General features: G+C 39.5%; 1 protein-coding gene across 3 annotated transcripts in view; it reads left to right on the top strand.

Moving 5' to 3' along the window:
- The window catches only part of cadm2a (cell adhesion molecule 2a), a 633,311-nt gene that overhangs the window by 476,015 nt on the left and 134,221 nt on the right, over positions 1–23,075 (top strand). For all 3 annotated transcript variants that reach the window (XM_031808832.1, XM_031808833.1, XM_031808831.1), the window contains one exon: positions 16,952–17,104. In XM_031808832.1, the coding sequence (XP_031664692.1) occupies positions 16,952–17,104 (153 nt within the window). The remainder of the gene's footprint in view (positions 1–16,951; positions 17,105–23,075) is intronic.

Below are 23,075 nucleotides of genomic sequence, written 5' to 3'. Positions count from 1 at the left end.
TTCTTGAAATGTTCCATTTTGACTGACCTTCATGTCTTAAAGTAATGATGGACTGTCATTTCTCTTTGCTTATTTGAGCTGTTCTTGCCATAATATGGACTTGGTCTTTTACTAAATAGGGCTGTCTTCCCCCCTACCTTGTCACAACACAGCTGATTGGCTCAAACGCTTTAAGAAGAAAGAAATTCCACAAATTAACTTAAAAAGGCACACCTGTTAATTGAAATGCATTCCAGGTGATTACCTCATGAAACTGGTTGAGAGAATGCCAAGAGTGTGCAAAGCTATCATCAAGGCAAAGGGTGGCTACTTTTTTGTTTACTACATGATTCCATATGTGTTATTTCATAGTTCTGATGTCTTCACTATTATTCTACAATGTAGAAAATAGTACAAATAAAGAAAAACCCTGGAATGAGTAGGTGTTCTAAATCCTGGAATGAGTAGGTGTTCTAAAACCCTGGAATGAGTAGGTGTTCTAAATCCTGGAATGAGTAGGTGTTCTAAAACCCTGGAATGAGTAGGTGTTCTAAAACCCTGGAATGAGTAGGTGTTCTAAATCCTGGAATGAGGAGGTGTTCTAAAACCCTGGAATGAGTAGGTGTTCTAAAACCCTGGAATGAGTAGGTGTTCTAAATCCTGGAATGAGGAGGTGTTCTAAAACCCTGGAATGAGGAGGTGTTCTAAAACCCTGGAATGAGTAGGTGTTCTAAAACCCTGGAATGAGTAGGTGTTCTAAAACCCTGGAATGAGTAGGTGTTCTAAAACCCTGGAATGAGGAGGTGTTCTAAAACCCTGGAATGAGTAGGTGTTCTAAAACCCTGGAATGAGTAGGTGTTCTAAAACCCTTGAATGAGTAGGTGTTCTAAAACCCTGGAATGAGGAGGTGTTCTAAAACCCTGGAATGAGTAGGTGTTCTAAAACCCTGGAATGAGTAGGTGTTCTAAAACCTTTGAATGAGTAGGTGTTCTAAAACCCTGGAATGAGGAGGTGTTCTAAAACTTTTGACCGGTAGTGTACATTTTAGTCATTTAGCAAAAGCTCTTATCACAGTTAATCATTTTCTTATTTGCTTATGGCTTTATGCAGGTCGTTGAGTGCAGTCTTAGTGCCAGCATCGGTCTGTGGTGGTAAATAGACGGCTACAAATAATATAGATGAAAACTCTCTTGGTAGATCGTGTGGTCTACAGCTTATCATGAGATACTCTACTTCAGGCGAGCAAAACCTAGAGACTTCCTTTAATATTTGATTTCGTGCACCAGCTGTTATTGACCAATAGACACAGAGCACCACCCCTTGTCTTACCGGAGGCAGCCGGTCTATCTTGTTGATGCAGCGTAACACCCAGCCAACTGCATGAAAAACATGGCAACTGTATATTAACTGTATATTATATTATTAACTGTATATTATATTATTAACTGTATAATAACTGTATATTATATTATTAACTGTATATTATATTATTAACTGTATATTATATTATTAACTGTATATTAACTGTATATTATATTATTAACTGTATATTATATTATTAACTGTATATTATATTATTAACTGTATATTATATTATTAACTGTATATTATATTATTAACTGTATATTATATTATTAACTGTATATTAACTGTATATTATATTATTAACTGTATATTATATTATTAACTGTATATTAACTGTATATTATATTATTAACTGTATATTATATTATTAACTGTATATTATATTATTAACTGTATATTATATTATTAACTGTATATTAACTGTATATTATATTATTAACTGTATATTATATTATTAACTGTATATTAACTGTATATTATATTATTAACTGTATATTATATTATTAACTGTATATTAACTGTATATTATATTATTAACTGTATATTATATTATTAACTGTATATTATATATTAACTGTATATTATATTATTAACTGTATATTATATTATTAACTGTATATTAACTGTATATTATATTATTAACTGTATATTTATATTATTAACTGTATATTAACTGTATATTATATTATTAACTGTATATTATATTATTAACTGTATATTAACTGTATATTATATTATTAACTGTATATTATATTATTAACTGTATATTATATTATTCACTGTATATTATATTATTAACTGTATATTAACTGTATATTATATTATTAACTGTATATTATATTATTAACTGTATAATAACTGTCTATTATATTATTAACTGTATATTATATTATTAACTGTATATTATATTATTAACTGTATATTATATTATTAACTGTATATTAACTGTATATTATATTATTAACTGTATATTATATTATTAACTGTATATTAACTGTATATTATATTATTAACTGTATATTAACTGTATATTATATTATTAACTGTATAATAACTGTATATTATATTATTAACTGTATATTATATTATTAACTGTATATTAACTGTATATTATATTATTAACTGTATAATAACTGTATATTATATTATTAACTGTATAATAACTGTATATTATCCGGGTCGTCATTCAGCCACGACTCAGTGAAACATAAGATATTACAGTTTTTAATGTCCCGTTGTTAGGAAAGTCTTGAACGGAGTTCATCCAGTTTATTCTCCAGTGATTTGCACGTTGGCCAATAGGATGGATGGTAGAGGCGGGTTACCCACTCGCCGGTCCCCTGTATCGGCGTCTTCTCTTCATGGGAATAACAGGATATATAATAGGGATTTGGACCTGGTCGAGTATCTCAAGTAGATCCTTCGCCTCCAACATGTTAAAGAAAAATTATTCATCCAGTTTAATGTGAGTAATCGCTGTCCTGATATTCAGAAGCTCTTTTCGGTCATAAGAGACGGTGGCAGAAACGTTATGTACAAAATAAATGACTAACAACGTGGGAAAAAAAAACATAAAATAGCACGATTGGTTATATACATAGTGAAGATTGTCTAATGGGACTAATCTAAACTGGAACAACCAATCAATACTCAGTAATGGGTGCAATACATCCAATTACTAACAGATTGGATTCATTTAGAAATTGTGATATTTATTATTTATCTTTGTATTCCAAATAAAATAAATCCACAAATCAATTTACGTGCAAAAACATAGATATTAAAACAAATATTTCTGAAAATCTATCTGCAATAGAGCATGCTGGGAAATATGATAAAGATATGATAAAGATGGGTGTGGCTTTTACAACACTTAAGTTAATTTAACTCCCAAATCAACACTAGAAATGACATGATTTGCTGTGTACAATACATTGCTGGTTCACTCAAGACTCCTTTCTTTTCTCCTGCTCAATACAATCACATTAAATAGTCATTTGAAAAGACCAAAAATACGAAATCATGGCAAAGATATGAACTATGCCAGTCCTGTAAATGTTTTAAAAAAATAAAAAAATATTAAGGAAATACCAGATACATGCACAAATATTACCATATGGGCACAGTTTTAAAAAATCCTCTCACCTGTCTTTTTAAACTGATCGGATTACTCAAAACTCCTGATGTTAAAGTTAGAGGTTAACATTAATGTTCAGGCACTCTTTAAAAGGAAAAGGAAGAAAAACTATAAACAAGCTGATTCAAAGTTAGAAGGGTTCTATGTAGAATGTTAAAGGTTCTACGTAGAACCCTTCTTGCCTTCCGAAGAATCATCCAATGAAACCCCTTTTTCCAAAATCGTTTTTTTTTTAGGATGTTAAAGGTTCTAGGTAGAACCCTTTGCCTTACAAAGAACCCTTGTCTTCCAAAAAGGGTTATTCAGATGATAACAGTTCTCGGTAGAACTCATACCCTCAGCAAATAACCCTTTTCAAACCCTTATTTCTAAGAGTTTAGGCTCTAGCTCAGCGGGCTAACACAGTTTTGTGGCGTGCAGGTTCAAATCCAATGTGTGTGTTTATGTATGTGTGCAAGCGCTTATGTGAGAGAGTGTGTGTGTGTGTGTGTGTGTGCACCCGTGTGTGTGTGTGTGTGTGTGTGTGTGTGTGTGTGTGTGTGTGTCAGATAGAGTTAGTGATTTGTAGATATACCAACTCCTCAGGGTTGGGGCCTAGGCCGGGACAAAGCCATATGGGCTAGATATATACTGCCTGCCCACAGGGAGTGAGGTGAGTGGGGTAGGACATCAGCAGTCGGGTGGGTGGGGGGGGGGGGGGGGGGTGGAGGACTTCCTGGATGTGTGTTGTCATATCGCTGTCCTAAAGAAACTAAAACCCTTTAGAAATAGCTCAGGTCCATGTTATCGTATTCACATGATGATCTAAAAGGCACAACACATCATGTAGGATCTAGTGTTGCAGATGAAGAGGGAACAGTTTATTTAGGAATGAAGACTATAATTTGTTGTTTTTTTTCCGTTTTTTTTTTCTCTGAGTCGGATATTATACTGTAGCTTCTGCCAGAAGCAGGGCTGACAAATATAATAAGATGAGGGATGACACATCTCCTTGCGGAGCTGACAGTTCAGTTAAGGCCTGATTCACCTTTTGATTGAAGCTCTTCTCAGTAGTTGGTATTTAGAGTTAACTTATGCAGGTGCGCAACGGGCTTTGCAGATGTGGCTCCCTTTTGCACACTGAATACATTTAATTCAACCGCTGAAAAAAAAAAAAAAAAAACTCTCACTTTCTGGCCGACAGATTTTCATGTGGAGGTTTTTTAGTTCAATAGGGGGTTTTCAGTACATTTATCTGAAGTCATCCCTTTAAATATGGTGTACCCTTTAATTAGAATTGTGTCCACACACTCACTAGAATTACACTACATGACCAAAGGTTTTCGGACACCTGCTCGTTGAACATCTAATTCCGAAATCATGGGCATTAATATGGAGTTGGTCCCCTCCCTTTGCTGCTATAACAGCCTCCACTCTTCTGGGAAGTCATTAATATGGAGTTGGTCCCCTCCCTTTGCTGCTATAACAGCCTCCACTCTTCTGGGAAGTCATTAATATGGAGCTGGTCCCCTCCCTTTGCTGCTATAACAGCCTCCACTCTTCTGGGAAGTCATTAATATGGAGTTGGTCCCCTCCATTTGCTGCTATAACAGCCTCCACTCTTCTGGGAAGTCATTAATATGGAGTTGGTCCCCTCCCTTTGCTGCTATAACAGCCTCCACTCTTCTGGGAAGTCATTAATATGGAGTTGGTCCCCTCCCTTTGCTGCTATAACAGCCTCCACTCTTCTGGGAAGTCATTAATATGGAGTTGGTCCCCTCCCTTTGCTGCTATAACAGCCTCCACTCTTCTGGGAAGTCATTAATATGGAGTTGGTCCCCTCCCTTTGCTGCTATAACAGCCTCCACTCTTCTGGGAAGTCATTAATATGGAGTTGGTCCCCTCCCTTTGCTGCTATAACAGCCTCCACTCTTCTGGGAAGTCATTAATATGGAGTTGGTCCCCTCCCTTTGCTGCTATAACAGCCTCCACTCTTCTGGGAAGTCTTTTTGACGAACTGACTTGTTGGTAAAGCACTGAAAAGTCACTGAGCTCTTCTATTGTGCTGCCAATTTTTGCCTATTGCACGGCTGTCTGCTTAATTGTATACACCTGTCAGGAACGGGTGTGGCTGAAATAGCCGAATCCACTCATTTGAAAGGGTGTCCACATACTTTTTATAGATATAGTGTTCATGGAGAGAACAGGTTCAGAAGAGGGATCAATGAAAGAAACCCATCTGAATACACGTATATTGATCTCCTTTGCAGGTCTAATTGGTAGATAGCTTTTTTTTAATTTTTTTACTCTGATCTTGTTTATTATTTAGATTTAGGAAAGAATTTATGAAGTTGTTGTGGAGTCTTTTATGTACAAAATATATTGGTGAATCAAAAAACAATACAGCGGTTTGATTCATCTTGATTCAGTTGGATTCATCTTGATTCAGTTTGATTCATCTTGATTAATTTAGATTCATCTTGATTAATTTAGATTAATCTTGATTAATTTTGATTCATCTTGATTCAGTTGGATTCATCTTGATTCAGTTTGATTCATCTTGATTAATTTAGATTCATCTTGATTAATTTAGATTAATCTTGATTAATTTTGATTCATCTTGATTCAGTTGGATTCATCTTGATTCAGTTTGATTCATCTTGATTAATTTAGATTCATCTTGATTAATTTAGATTCATCTTGATTAATTTTGATTCATCTTGATTAATTTTGATTCATCTTGATTAATTTTGATTCATCTTGAATAATTTGATTTATCTTGATTCAGTTGGATTCATCTTGATTCAGTTGGATTCATCTTGATTCAGTTGGATTCATCTTGATTCAGTTTTGATTCATCTTGATTCAGTTTGATTCATCTTGAAAGTCACGTTCAGTTGTTCAATATATTTAAGTATTAGAAAGGGGGAAAAGTGTACAATAAGGATGGAACAGTAGTGCTGTAAAAATAATCTAGCCTTAATAATCCTCACTAATTCTGGAACTGTGATGACAACGGTCCAGTCGTAGTGAACCCGTTGTGCAAGGCTCCAGGTTTAAACTGCTACGTGTGGTCGGCGTACCATAATGATTCCCATAGGCTACATGTCCCAGATGACTTTTGTACAACTTGTAATACGTTAGTTTAATATGATCCACTATTGTTATCGACCCTCAGGAACAACCACGAGGACGTGACAGAGGAACGAATGGTAAACTAACGATGGAATGATTCAAAATGTAGGCTACAAATTGAAGGAGACTGTTACATGAATCAACTCGGTAGGTTCGGCTCTACTGTCAGTGCACATAGGTTACAGCCTCAGATTGGGTCTACAAATTTCAGCCCTGCAAATTAGGAAGCCATAGGACTACAATTTAAACAATTCTGAAAAACAACACAGCTATTAATACTTCACTGTCGAAAAGAGGCCGAGATACCTGTCACCTTTGACATCATCAGAGCGTGACGTATGTTGAACGCTGAACGAGATACCTTGTCTTATTGTTTCTTTGTAACGTTGTGACAGTGTTTCCTCGCTAAGTTTGGTTTGTATACTTTTTTTGATTCTGGATCCCGCAACGCGGTTAGCCCCAGTTGTTGTGACCTCTACTGTCTGTCCCGGGATCTTGCCAGACCAAAATGTCTGAAGTTGTTTGACGTAGCTAGCTATTAGCCTCGCTGGTAGCTATCAGTATCAAGCTAACAGGGTTATCCACAAACAGCTTGAACACAGCCCGCGACGCGGTTAGCACTTGTGGCTGGGACCGTGGACCATGCTAACCGTCCCACGCTAATTGTGTTTCCTGTTGCTTTTTCCCTGCAACCTGACTTGGCTGGAACCGCATTGTATAGCTACCAACGTTAGCCGCTTCTGCTAACAAGGTTAGCCGCTGCTGCTACCAACGTTAGCCGCTGCTGCTACCAACGTTAGCCGATGCTGCTACCAACGTTAGCCGCTTCTGCTAACAACGTTAGCCGCTGCTGCTACCAACGTTAGCCGATGCTGCTACCAACGTTAGCCGCTTCTGCTAACAACGTTAGCCGCTGCTGCTACCAACGTTAGCCGCTGCTGCTACCAACGTTAGCCGATGCTGCTACCAACGTTAGCCGCTGCTGCTAACAACGTTAGCCGATGCTGCTACCAACATTAGCCGATGCTGCTACCAATGTTATCCGATGCTGCTACCAACGTTAGCCGATGCTGCTACCAACGTTAGCCGCTGCTGCTACCAACGTTAGCCGCTGCTGCTAACAACGTTAGCCGATGCTGCTACCAACGTTAGCCGCTTCTGCTAACAACGTTAGCCGCTGCTGCTACCAACGTTAGCCGCTGCTGCTACCAACGTTAGCCGATGCTGCTACCAACGTTAGCCGCTTCTGCTACCAACGTTAGCCGCTGCTGCTAACAACGTTAGCCGATGCTGCTACCAACATTAGCCGATGCTGCTACCAACGTTATCCGATGCTGCTACCAACGTTATCCGATGCTGCTACCAACGTTAGCCGCTGCTGCTACCAACGTTAGCCGCTGCTGCTACCAACGTTAGCCGCTGCTGCTACCAACGTTAGCCGCTGCTGCTAACAACGTTAGCCGCTGCTGCTACCAACGTTAGCTGCTGCTGCTACCAACGTTAGCCGATGCTGCTACCAATGTTAGCCGATGCTGCTACCAACGTTATCCGATGCTGCTACCAATGTTAGCCGATGCTGCTACCAACGTTAGCCGATGCTGCTACCAGCGTTAGCCGATGCTGCTACCAATGTTAGCCGATGCTGCTGCCGATGCTGCTACCAACATTAGCCGCTGCTGCTACCAACGTTCACGGACGTTCACGGCCGTGAATTTATTTAGGAGGACACATTTCTGCTTTTTGGATTTGACGTGTAATCTTTTTGTTCACTCGTTTGAGAAGCCCAGATAGCCCAGATAGCCTAGCTGGCCGTCAGGTCGCTACGTTTTCAACACTGCAGGAGCTGTGGTTATTTTTGCTCTATTCCAGGACAATGTAACCCTAACCCTGCATATATATATTGATCCAATGTGGACCAGACTTTCAAAATAGCAGGCCAGGTTATCTAATATAGCACTCCATCACTCTCCTTCTTGGTCAAATAGCCCCTTACACAGCCTGATGTGTTGGGTCGTTTTCCTGTTGAAAAACAAATTATAGTCCCACTAAGCTAAATCACAGACAGTGTCATCAGCAAAGCAACCCCACACCATCACACCTCCTCCTCCATGCTTCGAGGTGGGAAACACACATGCGGATATCATCCATTCACCTACTCTGAGACACGGTGTCATCAGACCAAAGAACAGATTTCCACGTGTTTCTTGGCACAAGCAAGTCTCTCTCTCTCTCTTTATCTTATTGTTGTCCTTTAATGAAATCATTAGCCAGGAACAGTGTCTTGTTCGACCGGGAATTGTTCTTTCTTTTGCCGAAAATGTGTCAAGTACAGTGAATTCATAGAGTTATAAATTAGGTTCTTATGTCAAATATGGCCTGTAGTCAGGTTGAGCCTCGGAGCAGAGAGCCTGGTTGCTGGGCAACACAGACACAGGCTGCAGTGGGAAGAGCATCAACAAGAAGCAGCTAGCAACAACAGCTAAGCTAGCAACAACAGCTAAGCTAGCAACAACAGCTAAGCTAGCAACAACAGCTAAGTTTCACAGCATTTCTCTCCTCTTCTACAGATGTTCATATCAACTTTCTTTCGTTGTCCAGATGCCAAAATGCACAATCCTTGTCTTATTAATTAACATCCGAGTTGTTTCATATTTACATTTCCCCTTTGTCATGTCTGTCACACGAAACGGCTGCTTTTGTCTTGTATCTAATGTCTTGTATCTTTTGTCTTGTATCTTATGTCTTGTATCTTATGTCTTGTATCTTATGTCTTGTATCTTATGTCTTGTATCTTTTGTCTTGTATCTTATGTCTTGTATCTTATGTCTTGTATCTTTGTCTTGTATCTTATGTCTTGTATCTTATGTCTTGTATCTTATGTCTTGTATCTTATGTCTTGTATCTTATGTCTTGTATCTTATGTCTTGTATCTTTTGTCTTGTATCTTATGTCTTGTATCTTATGTCTTGTATCTTTTGTCTTGTATCTTATGTCTTGTATCTTATGTCTTGTATCTTATGTCTTGTATCTTATGTCTTGTATCTTTTGTCTTGCATCTTTAGCGACTGTGTTTTAATGAAAAATGGCATTTTGTTAAATGTTTGTCGTGTGTTTTTTTAAGATCTGATAAATGTTCCTTTCCATGTATTTTCTGGTCATCATGTTACTGTTTGGAATTAACCTTGTTAACTTGTTAATGGTTAATAATAATAATCCCTACTTAATTCATTTAAATCCTTTAATGGGCAACTCAACCTCCTGGTATAGCATATTTTTCAAATGTTCCTAAAATTGTAAAAACATATTAGTATTTTAATGATTCATAAATTATGTTTTAGAGCAACATTCAACAACATTTTACAAAACTTGTAATTTGACATTTTATACACAATGTACAACAATAAATGTGTGACAAGTTTTACTCACGTTCACGTCCTGGTTTTCATCTGAATGAGTGAGTCTTATAATGAAAACCACATGATCATTTTACTAAATGGATTGACTGATATCATAAAATATGCCAAACAAAATCTATATAAATAAATTATAATTAAATCATTTAATTTAAAATGAGCTTGTTAAAGGGATAAAGGGATAAAGTAGAACTGACTGGGATATACACACACACACACACACACACACACACACACACACACACACACACACACACACACACACACACACACACACACACACACACACCTCCACACAGAAACACACACAAACGCACACACACACACACACACACACAGACACACACAGAAAAGCACATACACACACACACACACACACACACAGAAAACACACACACACACACACACACACACACAGAAAAACACATACACACACACACAGAAAACACACACACAGACACACACACAGACACACAGAGAAAAACACATACACACACACACACAGAAAAAACACACACACACACACAGAAAAAACACACACACACAGAAAAAACACACACACACACAGACGCATGCACACACATCTACCTCCACACAGAAAAACACACACACACACATTAGAGTGATGTGAATAGGGTGCTATGTGGGACTGAACCTGTGTGACTCAGCTCTTTCCTATTGAACTGAGAGACCAGCGAGATGAAGGGATGGATGACTATTTATCTTTACGGAGAGACTGAAAAGAGGAGAGGAAAAACAGTGGATGTGTATCATCAAGTATTATAAAGTAGAACCAAGTAGCATCAAGTAAATTCAAGTAGATTCAAGTAGGTTCAGGTACTCTCGTTGGTTGCTAGAGCATTGTGATGGTGCAGTGGTTTAGGCAGCGAGCTCCGATCACCAGTTTGCTCCCAGTGTTGGTCCATCATTACTATTATTCTTATATATCTTTAAGGAGAGACTGAAAAGAGGAAAAACAGTGGATGTGGTCCTTGTGTGTCTGACTCTGAGGATTCCAGATATGATGTCTGGAGGACTGTGGGGGAACCAACAATATCTCATAGTTTCCCTTTTAGAAATACAACATATTATGGATGAAGATCTATTTCTGACGTGTTAATGCTGAGTGGTCACAGGGTTCCTTCAGAAACAACTCAAAGGGTTCAGGTTAAGGGAAGGCTTAAAACAAGATCATAAAAAATGCGCTATTGCCATCATCAAGTATCACCAATTATCATCAAGTAGATTCAAGTAGGTTCAGGTACTCTCGTTGGTTGCTAGAGCATTGTGATGGTGCAGTGGTTTAGGCAGCGCGCTCCGATCACCAGTTTGCTCCCAGTGTTGGTCCATCATTACTATTATTATTTTGTGAGTGCAGAGGAAGACATATATCAACGTTCTCAGAACCTTTTCAAACGTCCAGAAATAGTCTCTCTCTCTTTCACACTCTCAGACCTGGTCTCTCTCTCTCAGACTATCTCTCTACAGTAAATGACCCTTCTCTCTCTCTCTCCCTCTCAGACTATCTCTCTACAGTAAATGACACTTCTCTGTCTCTCCCTCTCAGACTATCTCTCTACAGTAAATGACCCTTCTCTCTCTCTTTCACGCTCTCAGACCTGGTCTCTCCCTCTCAGACTATCTCTCTACAGTAAATGACCCTTCTCTCTCTCTTTCACGGTCTCAGACCTGGTCTCTCCCTCTCAGACTATCTCTCTACAGTAAATGACCCTTCTCTGTCTCTCCCTCTCAGACTATCTCTCTACAGTAAATGACCCTTCTCTCTCTCTCCCTCTCAGACTATCTCTCTACAGTAAATGACCCTTCTCTCTCTCCCTCTCAGACTATCTCTCTACAGTAAATGACCCTCCTCTCTCGCCCTTCCTTAAGCTCTGTGCGTGACTGCGGTGTCTACATGGGAGCAGTGACCTCACCTCTCACTGACCCCTGCCGACCTTCCGTTCACCAATCACTTCTATAGCATGTGTGTGTGTGTGTGTGTCATAACTAGCTCTTAACTGAGACACACACACACCCTGTGCTGACTCCTGTGATGTCTCAGGTATAATGATGGACACTGATGGGATAAGAAGCTCAGTAACCTTGCTGTGATTAAATAAGGCTTGTCAGGGAGATGGATAAAATGCAGTCTTCATTCTACATGTACTTTCTTTGCATATATATGATTGATGATTGATATTCAGACCCCTTGACTTTTTCCACATTGTTATGGTACAGCATTGTTCTAAAAATGGATTACTATTTATTTAAATTAGGTAAGAGAATAAGACATTCCCATTGGTGTATGAAACAAAACAAAAAAGCCCTTAATAATCCCGCCTCCATCCCTCCTCCTGTATTCGATGATGTTTGACATGGGGGAGGGGACAAGTTGTTTGATGACCAATCTTTATCAATATAGAAGCAACAGTCATTTTTCATACTTTTGGTTTTCCTACTTTGGTTTCATCCAAATGATGTTGACTGTTTGGGACCTTTAATAACTTGAGTGTGATTGTGTCATTTTTATTCTGCATAGAGTAAAACAATGCAAACACCCAAAACCACGCCCCTCATTATCATATTTCCCAGCACGCTTTATTGCAGGTTGATTTCTAGAATTGTGTGTGTCTATATCTGTGTTTTTGTATGCACGTTGATTGATTAATTGATTGATCTTATCAATCAATCAATCAATCAAATATATTTATAAAGCCCCTTCGTACATCAGCTGATATCTCAAAGTGCTGTACAGAAACCCAGCCTAAAACCCCAAAACAGCAAGCAATGCAGGTGTAGAAGCACAGTGGCTAAGAAAAACTCCCTAGAAAGGCCAGAACTAGGAAGAAACCTAGAGAGGAACCAGGCTATGAGGGGTGGCCAGTCCTCTTCTGGCTGTGCCGGGTGGAGATTATAACAGAACATGGCCAAGATGTTCAAATGTTCATAGATGACCAGCAGGGTCAAATAATAATCACAGTGGTTGTAGAAGGTACAACAGGTCAGCACCTCAGGAGTAAATGTCAGTTGGCTTTTCATAGGCGATTGTTCTGAGTTAGAGACAGCAGATGCGGTAGAGAGAGAGTCCAAAACAGCAGGTCTGGGACAGGTAGCACGTCCGGTGAACAGGTCAGGGCTCTATAGCCGCAGGCAGAACAGATAAGTCATCAGGTCAAGTAGTCCTGAGGCATGGTCCTAGGGCTCAGGTCCTCCGAGAGGGAGAGAGAACTAGAGAGAGCATACTTAAATTCACACAGGACACCGGATAAGACAGGAGAAGTACTCCAGATATAACAGACTGACCCTAGCCCCCCGACACATAAACTATGCTATAAATAACATACATTTTTTTAACCTCCCAAAAAAAACTAAATCAATCTTGGATTTATTCAACCCATTACTGAGATGGTTGTTCCAGTTTAAATGGTTTAGGGAATCATTTTTCTGTCCAATACTCCTACCTTGGCTCTCATTCTAAATGCAATAATATGACTTGCTTGATGTGGTCTGCAAAAGCAGTTGTTTCAGGGTCAAACTAGGCTGTTAATTATTTATGTATAGCATAAGAACAACCCCCCAAAAATCTCCCCTCCCCCCAAAGAATCTGTAGTTAGTTGGATTTATTCCACCCATTACTGAGATGGTTGTTCTAGTTTAGATGGTGTAGGGAATCCCCAATGTCTGACTCTCTTAACCTTGGCAGTCATTCTAAATGCAGGTTGCGATTCAAACTTCAAATTGCTGGATGTCACTTTACAAGCCACAATAATAATATGGATTGCTTGATATGGCCTGCAAACCAGGAGTTTCAGGGTAAAACTAGGCCGTTGAGGTAATAGTCTGATGATATTTTAATGTATTGTCACAAAGGGTTAAATTACAAGGATGAAATATTAATGTATCCTCTCACTTGGTGACGACTACAGGATTGATGCAACAACCAGGTCTTTGTCACTAGCAAACACAGTCATCGCTGGTAATTCCAACATTCAATAAAGGCAATCGTGGGATATTTGCTGACATTAGCATATATCCCAGTGTGCCTTTAGAGTGAAAGTTAGAATGACCACCCATGACTGTGTGTACTAGTGACAGAGACTTAGTCATTTGCATCATTGCATTCACTTGCATGTTTAGCTTCTATGAATTGCTACAAATACAACAAGGTTCATCTTTCATTGCCTGTTAACTTCCTGTCACAGTGGCATGATGTCTTTGACCTTTTCACCTTTTCCATTTTGTCAAGTTATGACGACCTTCAGGGTGAGTTTTAATTCCCACTGAAATCTATCAGGGAGCATGAAGTTGACAAGACAACCTACATCACATGAACAGGCTCCACCATCTAAATAATGACTGTAAATAAATACAACCACGAACAGATTAGAGTAGTTTTTTTTAAGTGTATGTAAAGTAAATGTACTACAAAACAGCATGCTGGGAAATATGTTAATCAGCTCTGACACCACTTTACATATTTTCTAAAAAATAAGCAATCCACCCTTACGTAAAAAAAAGAAAAGTGTATGTTATTTATTATAGTATGAATAAAAATCAATGTTCGACCAAAAACACTGAAATAGAAACAAAGATTTAGAAAATAATTCATAGAATTATTCACATTTTTTATTTTTCATTATCAAAAACGATTTACAAAAATATGATGTGCTACATAATATGAACAACACTAAATGTACTACAAAACAGCATGCTGGGAAATATGTTCATCAGCTCTGATACCACTTTACATATTTTCTAAAAATAAGCAATCCACCCTTACGTAAAAAAGCTTATGCATGAATGACTTCAAGTCGCTTTGGATAAAAGCATCTTCTAAATTAATTTATGTTGTAGAATTATAAAGCAATGCAGAATAATTGAGTGAACAATACTCATGGAAATTGGAATTTTTTCACCATATATAAGTACAAAATGACAAAGTTCATAGACAAGGTATGGAAACCAATATGTCTGAGCTAACCCTTTAATTGGAACCAGAAATATATTACAACTAATTGGAAAACATGTCAAAAACATAATGTACATACTGTAATGTATATAATTATAATGATTTGATAGTTTTAAAACAAAGTTTGCATTCCATTTCAGTGCTGAATGCATTTACTCCAGTGACTGGAATTTGATTTGAAAAATGGAACATAATTATAATAAAATTCCAGTTCATAAATTCAAAATTCCAATTCCATTCCAATTCCATTCCAATTCCATTCCAATTCCATTCCAATTTCATTCCAAGAATGTTTTTATTTTCCTATTCAGATTGAAGTCCAACTCAGACAATCTAAATTCCAATTCCATTCCAATTCCATTCCAATTCCATTCCAATTCCATTCCAATTCCATTCCAATTTCATTCCAAGAATGTTTTTATTTTCCTATTCAGATTGAAGTCCAACTCAGACAATCTAAATTCCAATTCCATTCCAATTCCATTCCAATTCCATTCCAATTCCATTCCAATTCCATTCCAATTCCATTCCAATTTCATTCCAAGAATGTTTTTATTTTCCTATTCAGATTGAAGTCCAACTCAGACAATCTAAATTCCAATTCCATTCCAATTCCATTCCAATTCCATTCCAATTCCATTCCAATTCCATTCCAATTTCATTCCAATTCCATTCCAATTTCATTCCAAGAATGTTTTTATTTTCCTATTCAGATTGAAGTCCAACTCAGACAATCTAAATTCCAATTCCATTCCAATTCCATTCCAATTCCATTCCAATTCCATTCCAATTTCATTCCAAGAATGTTTTTATTTTCCTATTCAGATTGAAGTCCAACTCAGACAATCTAAATTCCAATTCCATTCCAATTCCATTCCAATTCCATTCCAATTCCATTCCAATTTCATTCCAAGAATGTTTTTATTTTCCTATTCAGATTGAAGTCCAACTCAGACAATCTAAATTCCAATTCCATTCCAATTCCATTCCAATTCCATTCCAATTCCATTCCAATTTCATTCCAATTCCATTCCAATTCCATTCCAATTTCATTCCAAGAATGTTTTTATTTTCCTATTCAGATTGAAGTCCAACTCAGACAATCTAAATTCCAATTCCATTCCAATTCCATTCCAATTCCATTCCAATTCCATTCCAATTTCATTCCAAGAATGTTTTTATTTTCCTATTCAGATTGAAGTCCAACTCAGACAATCTAAATTCCAATTCCATTCCAATTCCATTCCAATTCCATTCCAATTCCATTCCAATTCCATTCCAATTCCATTCCAATTCCATTCCAATTTCATTCCAATTCCATTCCAATTTCATTCCAAGAATGTTTTTATTTTCCTATTCAGATTGAAGTCCAACTCAGACAATCTAAATTCCAATTCCATTCCAATTCCATTCCAATTCCATTCCAATTCCATTCCAATTCCATTCCATGGATGTTTTTATTTAAAAATGTCAATTCAGACAGTCTAAATTTCAAATCAATTACCTTTTTTTTTGTTAAGATCGCTGCAATTCCAAATCAATTCAAAGTCAAATTCTCCATTTCCTGCTTGCATTCTAGAATTTAATTTTGGAATATGAAAATAAATTGGAATCAACCCCAACCCTTGTATGTTCACAGTTGGAAGTCTCTCTCTCTTTCTCTCTCTCTTTCTGGCTCTCCCCTCTCTCTCTGTCTCTCTCTCTCTCCCTTCCTGTACTGCCCAGGGATAGTTGTATTAAGTGCATTTAGCTGCTTTTGTTGACATATTGTGTGTGATGAAATAAGATGTTATCATTGTTATTGTTAGTGATAAAATCCATTAGTAAATCTGAATCTGTCTCTCTCTCTCTGTCTCTCTCTCTCTGTCTCTCTCTCTCTCTCTGTCTCTCTCTCTGTCTCTCTCTCTCTCTCTCTCTCTCTCTCTCTCTCTCTCTCTCTCTCTCTCTCTCTCTCTCTCTCTCTCTCTCTCTTAGCTTTGAGAGATAACCGTATCGAGCTAGTCCGAGCGTCGTGGTCGGAGCTGACCATTAGTATCAGTGAGGTGACACTGGCTGACGAGGGGATGTACACCTGTTCTCTATTCACCATGCCTGTGAAGACCGCCAAGGCCTACCTTACTGTACTGGGTGAGTATAGCACCGGCTAGCATGCACGCAGGAGTGTACTCACACATACAAGAACACACAGACACACTGGGGCCAGGGACGGACTGGGACCAGACACACTGGGGCCAGGGACGGACTGGGACCAGACACACTGGGGCCAGGTGCGGACTGGGACCAGACACACTGGAGCCAGGCATTTGTCTGAAATGTCAGATGGCCATTCCGCCCCTGACTGGAGGACACCTAACCACACACGCACACACACACACACACACATACAAAAACAGACACGCACACGCACGCACACACACACACACACACACAAAAACACACACACACAAATACACACACACACACAAATACACACACGCACAGACACGCGCACACACACGCGCACACACACACACACACACACACACACACACACACACACACACACACACACACACACACACACACACACACACACACACACTGGATGACAGTGCTTCTCCACCTGCATTGCTTGCTGTTTGGGGTTTTAGGCTGGGTTTCTGTACAGCACTTTGAGATATCAGCTGATGTACGAAGGGCTATATAAATAAATTTGATTTGATTTGATTTGATCTCTGATCCATACCACAATACCACAGATATGATTTGGGGCGTATCGCTCCTATGCTGGTCCTCAAGACAAATAACAAACCCACATGGGGCGTATCGCTCCTATGCTGGTCCTCAAGACGAATAACAAATCCACATGGGGCGTATCGCTCCTATGCTGGTCCTCAAGACAAATAAGAAACCCACATGGGGCGTATCGCTCCTGTGCTGGTCCTCAAGACAAATAACAAACCCACATGGGGTGTATCGCTGCTATGCTGGTCCTCAAGACGAATAACAAACCCACATGGGGCGTATCGCTGCTATGCTGGTCCTCAAGACGAATAACAAACCCACATGGGGTGTATCGCTCCTATGCTGGTCCTCAAGACGAATAACAAACCCACATGGGGCGTATCGCTGCTATGCTGGTCCTCAAGACAAATAAGAAACCCACATGGGGTGTATCGCTCCTATGCTGGTCCTCAAGTCGAATAACAAACCCACATGGGGTGTATCGCTGCTATGCTGGTCCTCAAGACAAATAATAAACCCTCATGGGGCGTATCGCTGCTATGCTGGTCCTCAAGACGAATAACAAACCCACATGGGGTGTATCGCTGCTATGCTGGTCCTCAAGACAAATAACAAACCCACATGGGGCGTACCGCTGCTATGCTGGTCCTCAAGACATATAGCATAAGTGACGATGTAGATATTTATAGTAATGCGTATTGAATGATGTAGCCCTACATTTACACATGATTTCATTGATATAATATATAATATTTTACCTTTATTTAACCAGGCAAGTCAGTTAAGAACACATTCTTATTTTCAATGACGGCCGGGGAACAGTGGGTTAACTGCCTGTTCAGGGGCAGAACGACAGATTTGTACCTTGTCAGCTCGGGGGTTTGAACTCGCAACCTTCCGGTTACTAGTCCAATGCTCTAACCACTAGGCTACGCTGCCTAGTGGCGTGTGCAGTGTGTTTGTAAACAAGGATTTGAATTCATAATATTCATTTTCATGGTGATGATGACTGCACTTTCCCTCTACAACACAATAGCACAATGAATTCTAAAGCCACAATTCAAAAGAAAAAATGGTGGCCCAAAACAGGTGATTCCAATTTCACAACTGGTAATAGATGTCTGGAAGTAGGCACCTCACACTGTGAGCTAATTGGTCCAGACCCATTGTTCCACGTTGTGTCGTTAATTTGACTCACGTAAACATGACTTCTGTTAAGGATTCTTTAGTGAGGAATTGTTGGGATCACGGCCAACTGTGTTAACGATTTCAATTAGCTGATACGGATTTTGTGACCGGATGTAATGTTCCGCTCAGCTGGTCGACGTCAGCGTCGTGGCTAATTGTGCCAGGTTGGCCTTTGGGGAAAAAAATTATAATAATTTAAAAGCTAGCAGCTAGCCAAGCAAAATTTCCTGAATATATCCCCAATGTGTCCCGAAGACATAATATATAATAATATAACATGCTATTCAGCAGACGCCAAAGCAACGCCACCTATCCTATCCGCCATGCTCGACCAACTGAGTTACAGAGGACATCTAATTAGCATCTCATTCAGACAACACCATTGAAATGATGAAGAATAACACAGTCAGCCCACTCACAAACCTTTTACAATACTCCGACTCAGACATCTAGTCAACCGATGATCCTTATTCAGCTCAAGGTCCATTTTAACGTGCCATGTTATGTAACGAAGTCACATCGACGGTTATAACAAACAACAACAAACACAGCTTTCAGTAGAACTTTACTTTTATACAGTTGGTTCAATGTTGCTGAAGTTTTCCATTTTGTTGTCAGAGTTTGGATTAAACACACATACACGTTGGTGTTATAATTATAAAATCGTTGGATAAAATGTACATCACAAGTACACACACACACACACTTCCATGAACACACACACACACTTCCATGAACACACACACACACACACACACACACACACACACACACACACACACACACACACACACACACACACACACACACACACACACACACATAGTACACATGTGTTGCACACACATAGACACACACACCTCTTTCTCAAACACACACACTTCTCAATCGAACAAACCTAACGCATACACACACCCAGTCTCATACACTCACACAGTCTCATACACTCACACAGTCTCATACACACACACAGTCTCATACACTCACACAGTCTCATACACTCACACAGTCTCATACACACACACAGTCTCATACACTCACACAGTCTCATACACTCACACAGTCTCATACACTCACACAGTCTCATACACACACAGTCTCATACACACACACAGTCTCATACACACACACAGTCTCATACACTCACACAGTCTCATACACACACAGTCTCATACTCTCACACAGTCTCATACTCTCACACAGTCTCATACTCTCACACAGTCTCATACTCTCACACAGTCTCATACTCTCACACAGTCTCATACACTCACAGTCTCATACACTCACCAGAGGCGGGATGAGTGAGCAGGATGTTAAAGTCTTGTAATTACCCTACCAGGAGGAGGCAGAAAACACAAGGCCTGAATCCTATCAATACCATTGATCAGTAGACCTGTCAATCACTCAGCCTCACAACCTTGGAACACGCACACATCACACATACACATGGACACTGCATGGACACACACACACAGTGCCTTCAGGAAAGTACTCAGACCCCTTGACTTTTTCCACATTTTGTTACGTTACATCCTCATTCTAAAATTTATTCAATATGTCTTTTTTTCTCAGCAATCTACACACAATACCACATAATGACATCACAATAACACATAATGACGTCACAATACCACATAATGACAGCACAATAACACATAATGACATCACAATACCACATAATGACGTCACAATACCACATAATGACAGCACAATAACACATAATGACATCACAATACCACATAATGACGTCACAATACCACATAATGACATCACAATAACACATAATGACGTCACAATACCACATAATGACGTCACAATACCACATAATGACGTGTCACAATACCACATAATGACGTCACAATACCACATAATGACGTCACAATAACACATAATGACGTCACAATACCACATAATGACGTCACAATACCACATAATGACGTCACAATACCACATAATGACGTCACAATACCACATAATGACATCACAATAACACATAATGACGTCACAATACCACACAATGACGTCACAATACCACATAATGACGTCACAATACCACATAATGACATCACAATACCACATAATGACGTCACAATACCACATAATGACAGCACAATAACACATAATGACGTCACAATACCACATAATGACATCACAATACCACATAATGACGTCACAATACCACATAATGACAGCACAATAACACATAATGACGTCACAATACCACATAATGACAGCACAATAACACATAATGACGTCACAATACCACATAATGACGTCACAATACCACATAATGACATCACAATACCACATAATGACGTCACAATACCACATAATGATGAAGTAAACAAAGGTTTTTAGACATGTTTAGAGATGAATAAAAAAATATATAAAAAAAATAGAGTCAATTCCTTATTTACAGAAGTATTTAGACCCCGTTGCTATGAGACTTGATATTGATCTCAGGTACATCCTGTTTCCATTGATCATCCTTGAGATGTTTTTACAACTTGGAGTCCACCTGTGGTAAATTCTATTGATTGAACATGATTTGGAAAGGCACACACCTGTCTATATAAAGTCCCATAGTTGACAGTGCATGTCAGAGGAAAAACCAAGCCATGAGGTCAAAATAATTGTCTGTAGGACCACGGGACAGGATTGTGTCGAGGTATTGAAGGTCCCCAAGAACACAGTGGACTCCTTTCTTAAATGGAAGAAGTTTGGAACAACCAAGACGCTTCCTAGAGCTGGCCGCCAGGCAAAACTGAGCAATCGAGGAAGAAGGGCCTTGTTCAGGAAGGTGGCCAAGAACCCGATGGTCACTCTGACAGAGCTCCAGAGTTCCTCTGTGGAGATGGAAGAACCTTCCAGAAGGACAACCATATCTGCAGCACTCAGGCCTTTATGGTAGAATGGCCTCTCCTCAGTAAAAGGCACATGACAGCCCACTTGGAGTTTGCCAAATGACACCTAAAAGACTCTCAGACCATTAGAAACAAGATTCTCAGGTCGGATGAAACCAAGATTGAACTCTTTGGCCTGAATGCCAAGCGTCACGTCTGGAGGAAACCTGGCACCATCGGCAAGACAGAACAGCTGCCTCCGGTAAGACAAAGGGTGGCGGTCTGTGTCTCTTTATTAACAACAGCTGGTGCGCGATCTCTAATATTAAAGAAGTATCAAGGTTTTGCATCGCCTGAGTTAGAGTACCTCATGATAAGCTGTAGACCACATTATTTACCAAGAGAGTTTCCTCTCTATTTGTCTTGGCTGTCTATTTACCACCACAAACCGATGCTGGCACTAAGACCAGACTCAATGAACTGTATAGGATCATAAGCAAATAAGAAATGCTCACCCGGAAGTGGCGCTCCTAGTGGCTGGAGACTTTAATGCAGGAAAACTTAAATCCCGTTTTGCCTCATTTCAACCAGAAGAAAAACAACTCTAGACCACCATTATTCCACACACAGAGAGGCGTACAAAGCTATCCCTCGCTCTCCATTCGGCAAAGAGAGGCATCGTGACCACAGGGACCGTACTTACATAACTCAACCAGAAGCCATGGATTACAGGCAACATCCGCACTGAGCTAAAGGATAGAGCTACTGCTTTCAAGGAGCGGGACTCTAACCTGGAGGCTTATAAGAAATCCCGCTGTGCCCTCCGATGAACAATCAAACAGGCAAAACATCAATACAGGACTAAGATTGAATCTTGCAAACTATTACGGATTACAAAGAGAAACCGGCTGTCCAGTGACTCCGAGGCGACCAGACGAGCTAAATGCCTTCAATGCTAGCTTCAAGACAAGCAACACTGAACCATGCATGAGTGCACCAGCTATTCCAGACAACTGTGTGATCACAGCTGCAACATTGAGAGCATGGTTGCATCACTGCCTGTTGTGGCAACTGCTTGGAATCTGACCGCAAGGCACTACAGAGGGTAGTGGGTACGGCCCAGTAAATCACTGGGGCCAGGCTTCCTGCCATCCAGGACCTCTATACCAGGCGGTGTCAGAGGAAGGCCCTAAAAATTGTCAGAGACTCCAGCCACCCTAGTTATAGACTGTTCTCTCTGCTACCGCACAGCAAGCGGTACCGGAGCACCAAGTCTAGGTCCAAGAGGCTTCTAAAAAGCTTCTACCCCCAAGTCATTAGACTGAAGAACAACTAATGACTAC

This window comes from Oncorhynchus kisutch, linkage group LG29 (assembly GCF_002021735.2).
Source record: "Oncorhynchus kisutch isolate 150728-3 linkage group LG29, Okis_V2, whole genome shotgun sequence".
Classification (NCBI taxonomy): Eukaryota; Metazoa; Chordata; class Actinopteri; order Salmoniformes; family Salmonidae; genus Oncorhynchus; species Oncorhynchus kisutch.
This window is presented reverse-complemented; position numbering and strand designations above follow the sequence as displayed.